Source organism: Polypterus senegalus, chromosome 10 (genome assembly GCF_016835505.1).
Source record: "Polypterus senegalus isolate Bchr_013 chromosome 10, ASM1683550v1, whole genome shotgun sequence".
Lineage (NCBI taxonomy): Eukaryota > Metazoa > Chordata > Cladistia > Polypteriformes > Polypteridae > Polypterus > Polypterus senegalus.
Window position 1 is genome coordinate 166,320,482 of NC_053163.1, and position 12,211 is coordinate 166,332,692.

Consider the following 12,211-nt stretch of genomic DNA (forward strand, 5'->3'; position numbering starts at 1 on the left):
AGTATATGTGAGGGGAAAAACTTTTCAAGATGGGTGGTGACCATGGTGGCCATTTGGAAGTCGGCCATTTTGGATCCAACTTTTGTTTTTTCAATAGGAAGAGGGTCATGTGACACATCAAACTTATTGGGAATTTCACAAGAAAAACAATGGTGTGCTTGGTTTTAACGTAACTTTATTCTTTCATGAGTTGTTTACAAGTTTCTGACCATTTATAAAATGTGTTCAATGTGCTGCCCATTGTGTTGGATTGTCAATGCAACCCTCTTCTCCCACTCTTCACACACTGATAGCAACACCGCAGGAGAAATGCTAGCACAGGCTTCCAGTATCTGTAGTTTCAGGTGCTGCACATCTCGTATCTTCACAGCATAGACAATTGCCTTCAGATGACCCCAAAGATGAAAGTCTAAGGGGGTCAGATCGGGAGACCTTGGGGGCCATTCAACTGGCCCATGACAACCAATCTACTTTCCAGGAAACTGTTCATCTAGGAATGCTCGGACCTGACACCCATAATGTGGTGGTGCACCATCTTGCTGGAAAACCTCAGGGAACGTGCCAGCTTCAGTGCATAAAGAGGGAAACACATCATCATGTAGCAATTTCGCATATCCAGTGGCCTTGAGGTTTCCATTGATGAAGAATGGACCCACTATCTTTGTACCCCATGTACCACACCATACCATCATTTTTTTTCACCAGCTCAGCGCTGCTTTTAACAGGAGTGCACATGCGTGAAATGTCTGGGTCGATACTCCTAGTTGGTGTCCTGTGCCAAGCCTGCTCTTACCAGGATCACGCGACATGACATTCTTGTAGCAGCTAAAGTCAGTTCAGAGTCAGGAGGACTAGAGTTTATTGGACATAAATAAGGCCAGAACCCAACTGGTGCAGGCCACAATTGTGCAGCCCTACTGGTAAATTTTATTTTAATAATTAATTTTTCCTATGAATACAGATGAAACGCATCAAGCAACCAAAAGAAGGGATTGTCACCAACATGGACATTTTTAAAGCTTGTATAGAGGCATTATTGTCATAATGAGAAGTACTTTTGATTTACTAATGGAGTCGCAGGGAGGTAGGACAGGGACGTCTACCCCTCTCTCTCTGTCTCTGTCTCTGTCTCTCTGTGTTTTACTTGGGATTTATTCATCCATTTCTCCTCCTATCTTTATTTTTCTTTTAGTTTATTCTTTTGTGTTTTTCAGCTGTTGGACAGAAAACCAAAAGAGAAGAAAAGTGGATTTGGCGGCCCAGTGCTCAGTTCTCTGTATCAAGAAGAAATGATCCGGTAATTGTCTTGCACATTAGTCCTGATTGACGGTAGGGCAGAATTAAGGCTGTATGGTGTGCCATCACGATGCCCCTCTCTGGTAGCTTACCTTTGCTCAGTTTGGTACCAGAGGGAACTCCACACTAGGCCTCTCCTGCAGGTGCTGCTGTTCCATCTCCCATTCCCAAAGATGTCTGGAGTAGGTGACCCTGCAGTGACATGGGGCGTGTGCTGCACTCCTGCTGTATTGAGATGCCCGTCATGTTTCCCAGAATACTTCAGAGTTCACCGTTTCCAGCCTGTCTTCAGTAACATGGTGAATGTGGAACAGAATGTTATACTTTGCGTCTTGGGACTGGCACTTTTTCATAACAGATTCGCTCCAGAAAGTTTAGGGTTTAATTACTTAATGCAGCAAGAGCCCTGAGCTGTGGTGAGCCGATCTGAGCAGCCAATGTGTGACTGGCTTTTGTGAATTTGGGGAACCTTTGGCTGATTAGCAATCTCTGCCATTAGTGGGAGATGATGGGCCAGCTACCAATTAGGGGTTTCACTGGTTCACTGGCTTCCAATTTCCTCTAACATTCCTGAGCTCTCTTGGCATTCAAACTCTGCTAATAAATCTTAGTTTTTCTTAATTTAAAGCAGGCAGAAAAAAAGTTATTGTGGCTAAAAACATTTTTAAGTCGTAATTAATTCTGTTGGCACACGTGTGTTTTCAGTCACTTCAGACTATTTCACTTTTTAAGAGATCAATGGCTGCCCATTAGTGTTCCAGCAGAGCTGGATGTTATTGTTTGCCCCCGAACCTTTCTTCAGATTCGGCTTCCTAGTGTGCAGGGTCCTCCCCAGTATCGTGTGTGTGTGTGTGTTTTAAACTAATAACATCTCATCCTAAAGAGCTTTTAACTTGTGAGTCCCTTCCACCTTCATGATGGAGGCCGTCTTGACTCTGAGCCCTAACCCACCACCCTTTCCACCCCCCTCCACCTTTTAAAATGGTTGTCATTTACTTTATGGGTTGTGAGTGGGATGCAGAAATGTTTATCCTGCCCAGCAGGACAGCATGCGTTTTGAAATCTAATTAATTTAAGACATTTTAAAAATCCATACAGATGGCTCAAATGCTGCAATGTGTAGCAGGGTTTGACTAAAAGCCTATAATTTTTTTTTTTCCTTCAACATTATTTTCTCCAGTGAGGTCCTGAAATCAAGACCGGGAATTGGAGAAGTTTTCACTCCCATAATTTAGCCTAGAAAAGGTGTGTGTATTTATTCTAATATAAAAAATTGTTTTGGAGGAGAGCGGAGATATACAGTGGGTATAGAAAAGAATCCCCCGTCCTTTGAAATATTCCCATTTTTTTTGCTTTACAGTCTTAAATGAAAACACACAAACCGATATCTTTTTCCAGCTTTACTTACTCAATGCAATCTATAACATCCAAGTGAAAGATACCACAGCTACAGTTCAGAAGAATTAAAAAAAATAAAAAACAAGAAATACTGAGATTAATAAAGGACCCCCAAACTCAATCAGGTGTCAGTGCCCACCACTTCCATTGGGGTTGCTGTCCTCCTTCCACCTGTGCTCAGTTGTAATGAGTTTGATTAGTGAAGCTGTCCCTGGAGCCTTCATTCCCTTGCTTGGTAGAGCAACTGACTATGGGTGGCAGGCCACTTTCAGAAGAGCTCAGGGATACAGTTGTGGACAGACATAAGGCAGGAGATGGAGACAAAAACGTCTCAAAGGCTTTATCAACCCCAAGGAGCTCAGTAAAGTCCAAAATAAAGAGTGTCAAGTGTTTGGTACTACTAGGACCCTCCCTGCATCCGGCCGTCCCTCCAGACTGGATGAAAGAGCAAGGAGGAAACTGGTAGGAGAGGCTAATGGCCACTTTGAAGGAGTTACAGGATTTGATGGCACAGAGTGGTCATTAATGGTGTGCAGGTGACAACAATTTCACAAGTGCTCCACCATAATTGTGGCTTGTTCAAGAGGGTCGCACTTCTCAAGAAAGGCCACATTAAGGCTCGTTTCAGCTTTCCCAGAATGCACCTTGAAGATTCTGACGCCAAGTGGAAAAAAGGACCATTGGTCAGATGAGACGAAAATCAAACTATTTGTCCTCAACGCCAAACGGTATACCAATACAGCTCACCATCCACAACACACCATACCTATGGTAAAGCATGCAGGGGGCAGCATCCTGTTGTGGGGGGCCTGGGGCTCTCATTAGGATAGAAGGAAAAATGGATGGGACAAAATACCGTCAGATGCTGGAGGAAAACCTGCTACCATCTGCCAGAAAGTTGAAGATGGGCAGAATGTTCACCTTTCAACACGACGACGACCCGAAGCACACAGCAAAATGGACCACACAGTGGCTGTAGGAGAAGAAAGTGACTGTCCTGGTGTGGCCAATCAGAGCATTGACATAAATCACAGTGAAAATCTGTGGAAAGATTTGAAGATAGCAGACCACCAACGCTCACCAGCCAATGTGACCGAACTTGAACAGTTCTGTAAAGAAGAGTAGGCACTCAGCCATGGTGTGCAAAGCTGATAGAGAAGAATCCCAACAGACTCAAGGCTGTCATTAAAGCAAAAGGTGGGTCAACAAATTGACTGACTATGTGATCCTTAATACATCTAAAAATACATCTATGGAAACCAAAAAAAATTAACTTAAACTACATTCTGATACTAGAAAAATAAATATAGAGTTAGATAAATGTCGATAAAAGTTAAGTAGGTATAATAAAATATGCATTTGATATATCATTAATTAAAAAAGAACAAATTGGTATTGGTGGGCTCCTTTCAAAAAAATGTTAGGGGGCGCGATTAAAACTGCTACGAAAACTCGGGCCACAAATATGTAAAGGTTGGGAAACGCTGTTCTAGCCCATGATAACCATTTACTTAGGTCTGTTTTTATTCTACTTTCAAAGGCTTCCTAGAAGACGAGCACACCTGCAAGTGTCATCCCTGGACTTTAACATCTCTACCTGTGCCTGGAAGTGGAGTGTTTAATTTGCCTGCTGAAGTACTCGGTAGCCTTGCGTGTCTTGCTCATTGTCCCAGTGGCGCAGCATAGTGGGGGCAGCAGGGGCGGCCCGCCCCGGGCGGCAAAGAATTACTGTATATTTTAGTCTTTTAAATTGAAATACCTAAAAAAGGGGGCGGCTGACACCCACGCTACGCCACTGCACTGTCCTCCGCAAATATCGTTCTTTCTGAAGCCAACTTGCAGACTTGTACTTTTCAAAGTCACTCCCAATAATCCACTCTTCTGCTTTTTTGATGGCCAGTTTTATCAGCAACCAATATAATTCTTGCTGTAAGCACCCCCCAAACAGCTAACTCTATCTGGATATTTTTGCTGGTTTATGACAGGCATCCATACTGAGTACATTGGGCTGGACTGTGCCAAAAGGAATGGCCCTCCTGTTTGACTGTCATGATTTTAAAGTCCTGCACATTACTGTTTTGTAGAAATATGGCTTTTAATAAACAATCACGTCCCACCCCCACCCTGCAAAACGTTGAGAGCCCACAGTTAGCGCACTGTCAAGTGATCGATTGGCCAAACCCTGCCCATTTTTGACTAAGCTGTTGAAGGGGAACCCCTGACAGTAGAGCTTTGGAAACTGATCGATTAGCTGTTCCCGGCCCAGTTTGACCGTAAAAGGTCAGGTAGCGATCTGCCCTGTGATGCTGCCTTTTGCTCACAGCACACAGCAAATATTCTACTTGCTGCAGTCTTAGCCAAACATCCAGTTAGTTGTGGTGGAGGAATTGGGCCTCGTGTAAGCTGTTAGCACAGCCTATCCCAGTTTTTGTGTTTTTACTAGTCCTTAAGCTGTAAATTAAAAGGCTTGACTTTGACCACATTATATGTGTGTGTGTGTGTGTATACACGTACACTAGCTGTCCCCTGCGGCTTCACCCACGTAATACTGAAACAGGACAGTGAAAGGCCCTAACTGGCTCTCTACTCCTGACGTCACGCTCCCCCTTCCCCTCGGCCCACAGCCTCTGTCTCAAATTAGCACAAATATATCGCTCCCGCAAGTTAACTTTGATACTTAGTACAATGAGAGAAGTCACAAAATCAACTGGAATGTTCAAACAAATTATAGAAAAAAATCCTGGTCTAAATCCATTAAGTAGTTCTCTTGTTCGTTAGCTAAGGCTGGCATGTGAGTTAGGAGACCCCCCACCCCCTCCTCGGCCCGCTGCATGTCTCTCAGATTTGAGCAAACAATCGGTACCAAAAGCGAACTTTGATACTTAGCACAATGAAACAGGTCACAAAATCAACCGGAATGTTCAAGCAAATTATAGAAAAAAAAAACAATCTAAGTAGTTCTGTCCTGAAAAGAGGATGGACATACAGACTGACAAATGTTGGATTTTATATATATAGATATATATATAGATATAGATAGATAGATACATAGATATAGAGAGAGAGATGTAGAGATATATAGATAGATATATTGATATATATATTGATAGATAGGTATATAGACTTATTGATATAGATAGATATATATACACATATATACATATATATATGTATGTGTGTGTGTGTGTGTGTGTGTATGTATGTATGTATATATATATATATCTTCCTATCTCTCTCTATAAATATATATATATATACACACACACACTCAAAATAGAGGTATTGTACTACAGAGGTAGATTTAGAGGTACACTTATCTCTATAGACTAAAGTCTTCTGGAGTGATTTTGCTCCAAACCAACAGGGATCTCTAATTTATAATGCCACTAATCACATTTTAATGAAACAGAGCTATTTGTTTATGAGTTGTCATGTTCACAGAGAAAGAGAGGGACACCTCACTGCTAATGTGGTCAAAGATTGTTCAGGAGTGACTAAGATAATTAAGTAATCCTATGAAAACTTTGGGTTGAAATTTTGACCCTATGTTGTAAGCAGACAAAGTTAAAAGTTATTCTGATATAAAATGGTTAAAATCTGAACTGAAGGCAGAATGGCTTTCCCACAATTCTTTGCTACCCTGCTGATGTCATGTCATTTGTCAGACTGTCATTAATCCCTCCGACTTTGTCAGCCCGCTGGCCTCTTGAACCCACATCCATGTTGCACTGGGCTGCACTGATTGATGAACCATAGGATTGATTGGTTGGCCGAGTGGACAAATGAAGTTGCTTATGAGGTAACAACGAGGGTCAGTGGGTGATGCTCGGGGCGCAGAGGGTTTTGTGCCAGGCATATATAATGAAGCCAAAATCTCCGTCCTAAAATTAAGCTGCTGTTTTGCTGTCTCGGTCCGTATTGGTTCTGCCTTATTTATTTATTTATTTATTTATTTTTGCACATGATGTTAAAAGTTGTGCAGTGAAAATTTTTGTCCAGTGTTTCTACCTCGGAGATTTTCAAATGTTTCAAGTTTTTGAGAGCCCCACTCTTTTCCTCCTCAGCAACCTGACGCGTTTACAGTTTTAGATAATGCGGTCACAAAGCAATTAAAGCTTTCTGCTGGCTAGGGAGCGGTGAGAATGGATTCACAAATGAGGTTCCTCCTGCTGTCTCTGGCAGCCAAGCCGCTGAGGCAGCACAGTGATTAGTAGAAGAAATTAATTACACATAATGTGCAAATGATTCCCAGAGGGTAATCGCAGCACAAACAGCCTGCCCATCCTCTGCATCGCCACACCTAGCGAAGCCAGCACAGGTGTAAGGGGGATGAGGTTGGGGGCTTAAATGATTCTTGACTGTAAGCCCACTCAGACCAGAATTGATAACCAAGCCCTCTTTGGCATGGAGTAAGTGTTCCGTTAAACATAGTTGCCATGCTTGCCAGTCCTTGTCCCAAAGCTGAAACATCAAGTTAAAAGCAGCGTACACTCCGGGAATGATATTTGCCTAATTGCTATGACAGACAACTCCCTAGGTGTACCCATCCTCCTCCTCTTTTTTTAATTTATTTCCTTGTCTGTCATTTAAGAAGAATTTTACTTGATTTGTCTAGTTTTACTCATTTGTCTTTGCTGTATACACTCCAGGGCCATATATTAAAATATCTACCTGGCTGCTATCTCCAGAACAGCCTGAATAAGTCACGCTATGGATTCAAAAAGACGCTGGGAGCACACCTTACAGATTTAGGGCCATGCTGACCTGATAGCATCAGTCGGTTCCCGCATGTTATTTGATCAAGAACCTCCTGTCCCGCCTGGTTCTTAAGATGCTCTATAATTGATTGAGGCTTGGAGACAATGAACTGAAGGGGCTGTCTTGTTCGTGGGTCAAGCTTGAAATGAGGTGTGCTTTCTGTCATGGCGCATTGTCCTTTTTCAAAGACGTTTTCACTATAGCCATAAGGGAAGACACTTGGTCAACAACAATGTTGTGGCGTTAAAATGACATTCAATCGGTGTTGAAACAACCAATGTGTGCCAAATAAGCATTCCCCACTTCCACCAGCACGTGCCATTGATACAAGATGGGACCGAATGATGGATTCATGCTCTTTATGCCAAATTCTGACCTCAAATTCAGATTAGGTTAGTCTGAGCATGTGAAATGTTTTCCATTCTTCTATGATCTACTTTTCATGGTTACATGCCTACTGTGAATGATGTTGAACTACGCCTGGTCTTCTGTTGCTGCTGCTTCAAGGTCCATCACAGTATATATTCAGAGACCCCCTTCTGCACATCATAATTATGATAAGGTTCTCATTTGGCGATCTGTGGGCTTTTTTTAGTTAACATTGCCGTTCTCCTCTGACCTGTCGGTGTACCAGAACTGCCCCTCATGGGATGTTGTTCACAGAAAATGTGGTGATAAACAAGAGAACTCCACAGACTTCACTGTGTGAAAAATCCCTTGAGGACAGCTGGCACCATCATGTCTGATACCAACAATCCCATTACAATTAAATCACACGTCCTGCCCATACCGATGTTTGGTTGAACAACAGCTAAACTTCTTCACCTTGTAGTCTGTATACATGGAGTTTGGGGGAACAGGCGATGTGTGTTAACCTGCAGATGGAGCTAATTAAATGGGCCTATCTAGTGTTACGCCGAGCAAAGAAGATTTCAAGACCCCTCAGACATCGACCCATTCCCTCTCAATGCTTTTTTTTTCTTATCTTAAAGTAAAGGTGACAGCACAAGGCAAGAACCAATCCTTAGCAAGGCAGACCTGCATTCATTTGTACCTGAACAATTTAGAGTTGCTAGGAAATGATGTCAATTTCCCGAAAGCTATTGGCTGTTTCTCCATTCGTTCATTGCTGGTTTCTTGTGTGCTAAATGTAGAGGTCACACTGGACAATCCTGTCCTCCAGGAGAATTCTGACAGTTATGCAGCTAAGGAGTTCTAAGAAACCGTCTGAAGATCCTGTCAGCCAGTGTCGTGTTCTCTGAAATGGCTGCCATGTTACTGCTGCTTTACAATATGTTCTTTTCAGGCAGCCATGACTGTGTTTTTGCTTTTGGCCATATTGTCCCTGATTTTGATATAGTAAATCGTCTTAGGGTTCATCAGAACGTGTACACGAATCCATCATGGCTGCCACGCGTTCATTTGGAGTGTGAGGCCTGTTATAAACCTTTATGGTTTCCTTGTTTTTTTCCCACATGTTAGACCCCCACAATACCCCTCTGTGAGTCCACACTGTATGCTTACCCCTTTTTATGACCATCTCTGACTCTTGATTACCATTTTTCTTATTTATTCATCAGTCACACTTTTCAGCCATCGTATTCCTGTAGTTTCCCTGTTCTGCTGTTGGGTCCTTTACCTCCCTGTGTCACTTGCCCATTTTGTGTCTCTTTCTCTCGACTCTGCGGTTGCTCTTTTCATCTTCCCCTCTTTTCCTCAGTACGCGCCTTCCGTTCTCCTATTCTCTTTTCCTTGACATGGCTTCTGGTACCTAGGTGACCTTTATCTGTACGCTGCCCCGTACTTTGCAGGACTTTTCCCTGCACTTTTCCTAATGCACTGGAATGAAAATTGTGAGCACACCTCCCCCTACAGCCTGCCGCCTCAAAGCAAGTCATTTTCTTAAAGAACAAATGTGTCTGTGGTTGGTGCTATTCATCATGTCTTCCCCTTGGACGTTTCCAATGCACCCTCTTGTCATTTTTTTTTTTTTTTTCCTTTAACGCAGGCTTTTTTTTCTCCCCCTCTTTCAGGGAAGAAGACAAGAATATATTTGATTACTGCCGGGAAAATAACATTGAATATGTCACCAGGGCCATCAATTCAAAGAAGGTGGATGTTAATCTTAAAGACGAGGAGGTGAGTAGCACTGCACGGCACAGCAGCAGGAGGCTGCTGTTTAAGAATGTGTTTCAGGGGGCAGGACAGTTTAAAATCTCAAGGCTGTGTTTCTGTGACAGTTTAGTGGGCTGTTCTGCTTCACCTATGCACCGGCAAAATTTTGAGGCCTTCCTAAAAGCTTTGGTTGTGGCTTGTAAAATGAGCTTAAATGCAAGAGACTTGTGTGGTTTCCTAGTGGATCACATGAGGCTACCAGCAGAGGGCACTGAGGATTCTCTTTCACATGCTGCCGGTGGTCACCTTTGCCTGCGGTGGCATCTTCTTCCTGCCATTCATCATTTCCTCCATTTGTGCGCAGGAGCAGGTACAGCTGGTTGGTAATTTATTGAATTATTTTGCTTTACTTCATATTATCACCTGGCATCAAGTCTAGTAATAAATAAAAGAATACCCGCGAAGGGCCCATGGAAATCAAAGTCTCCTGCAGAGGGTGTCCTTAAAAAGTGAGCAGGTGAGAATAATGCAAGATATACAGTACAGTACGACTCCAGCTCCCTACTGCCCATTCTTTTGCATTTACCGCATATCACAGGCCTGCACACTCCACCTGCACTTCAGAAGAAGCCAAGCATGTTTGGGCCCAGCCAGTACTTGGGTGGTGGACCATCTAGGAAAGCTTGGGTTGCTACTGGAGGAGGTTTTGGTGAGACCAGCAGGGTGTGCTCACTCTGTGGCCTGAATGTGGATCCCAATGCAGCGACAGGGACACAGTGCTATAAAACATGGCACCGTCCTTTAGGTGAGATGGAAAATCAAGACCCTGGTCTCTATCTGGTCATAAAAGATCCCTGGGTGTCTTTTTGTAAAGAGTAGGGGGTATCCCGATATCCTGGCAAAGTTGTCCACCTCAGCCTAGTTATTCTGGCCCCCTAATCATCTCCTGTTCCTAATTGGCTGTCTCTCACCATCTCATAGCTAATGTGTGGTCAGCATACTGGTGCAAAAATGGCTGCCGTGGCATCACCCTGGTGGATGGTTCACATTAGTGATGGTAGAAGTGGCTCCCCATTCACTAAAAAAGCAATTTGAACACTCAGTAAATCTACTATATGTATGTATGTATCTATATATGTGTGTGTGTGTGTGTGTGTGTGTGTGTGTGTATATATATATAAACAAACTAGGGTGCTTTGCCCCCCCTGCTTGTTTTGCTTGCCCACCCCATACCCCAAGGGGCGTGCTACACGCCAGTAACTTCGCGTCTCTGCCGCTCGTGTTGTGAAGAGGAGGGCTGAACGCATGCTAAGGCGATGCGGTTGCTCCTCTGAAACCCCCTGTTAAACGTTGACAAAATGGGAGACAAATACCTCCCATTTTTTTTTTTAACCTCCTCTTTGTTCGATCAGCTGCTGGCCTGTTGCTGCTGCCATGCTGCGTGAACTTTGAACATTTAAAAGCCTGTACAGCAGCTGTCCTTTTGTCTCACTGCCTTGTCTCGCAGGACGTTAAAGTGTCTCAGAGAAAATCACGTCTCGTCTCCTTCCAAGCCTTCCAAGATTTTTTTTTTATAATAGCGAGAAATCCTAAGCCTAAAAGTGCAACAATTTTATGTGACTTTTTTGTCATGCTTCAAATCGGACTTATTTTTAAACCTACATATATATGTTTAGTGTCATTCTTTTCAGAATTTATTGAACTTTAATGTGATGTTATTAGATTTTCAGATTCCTATTCCGTTTTTAAATTATAAACAAAAAAATATCAAGAACTCGCATCCCGCAAGACAAGACTTTGTGCCAAGACTTTTCCGCCTGGGGCCGGAAATAAAAAGACAAAGAGTAGGACAGCTGCTTTACAGGCTTTTAAATGTTCAAAGAGCTGTGCGAGATGCAGATCATGCGGCACGGCAGCACCAGCAGCTGATCGAGCAAAGAGGAGGTAAAAAAACCTGTATTTGTTTCCCCATTGTATCACCGTTTAAGGAGGGGTTTGGGAGGAGCGACCGCATCTCCTTGGGGTGCATTCAGCCCCCCTCTTCACAACAGGAGCAACAGAGAAGTGAAATGACTGGCATGGAGCGAGGGCTGGGGGGGAACCCCCTAGTTGTTATATAAATGTAAAGTCTTATTATTATTATTATTATTATTTCATTTTATCTTGCACCTTTTTTCTTACTTGGAAGCCAGCATTGTAGTTCTTGTGCTTCAGGTGCACCTCCTCCATGTCTAGCATCCTGTTTCACACAACCACCTTGCCTTTGTCGTTCTGCCCAGTTCTTCTCATTCAGCACTCTCTAACTTCTTCACGATGGTCCTTCCTTGTTTAGGCCCCCCATCTGCATGCTTCCCCTTTGTACTCTGCATAAGCCCACTTCTTCAGGTGCTCCACCATGCATGTTCTCACCTTTGGCTCTTTGCCCTCCAGCTCCATTTTCCTCACATAGCATTCCCAGTGGCCATCAGCAAACATGTATTTTCGGGCAAGTGCATGGAAATGTTATCTACATAACAAGAGAACAATGATCTGCAAAAGTCAGAGACAAGGTGGGGTTGACGCAGATTTTCTTTTGCTGGGCAGTACTTGGCACTTTAGTCATGTGTTGGGCACGGACTTGGGTAACCAGCTGCCTTGATTGATA

At 43.3% G+C, this 12,211-nt stretch overlaps 1 protein-coding gene across 1 annotated transcript in view; it reads left to right on the forward strand.

Annotated features, from left to right (window-relative positions):
- Positions 1–12,211, forward strand: part of acbd6 (acyl-CoA binding domain containing 6) — an 89,135-nt gene that overhangs the window by 38,640 nt on the left and 38,284 nt on the right. Inside the window, exons 4-5 of the mRNA XM_039767317.1 lie at positions 1,215–1,297; positions 9,486–9,591. Coding sequence (XP_039623251.1) covers positions 1,215–1,297; positions 9,486–9,591 — 189 coding nt within the window. The remainder of the gene's footprint in view (positions 1–1,214; positions 1,298–9,485; positions 9,592–12,211) is intronic.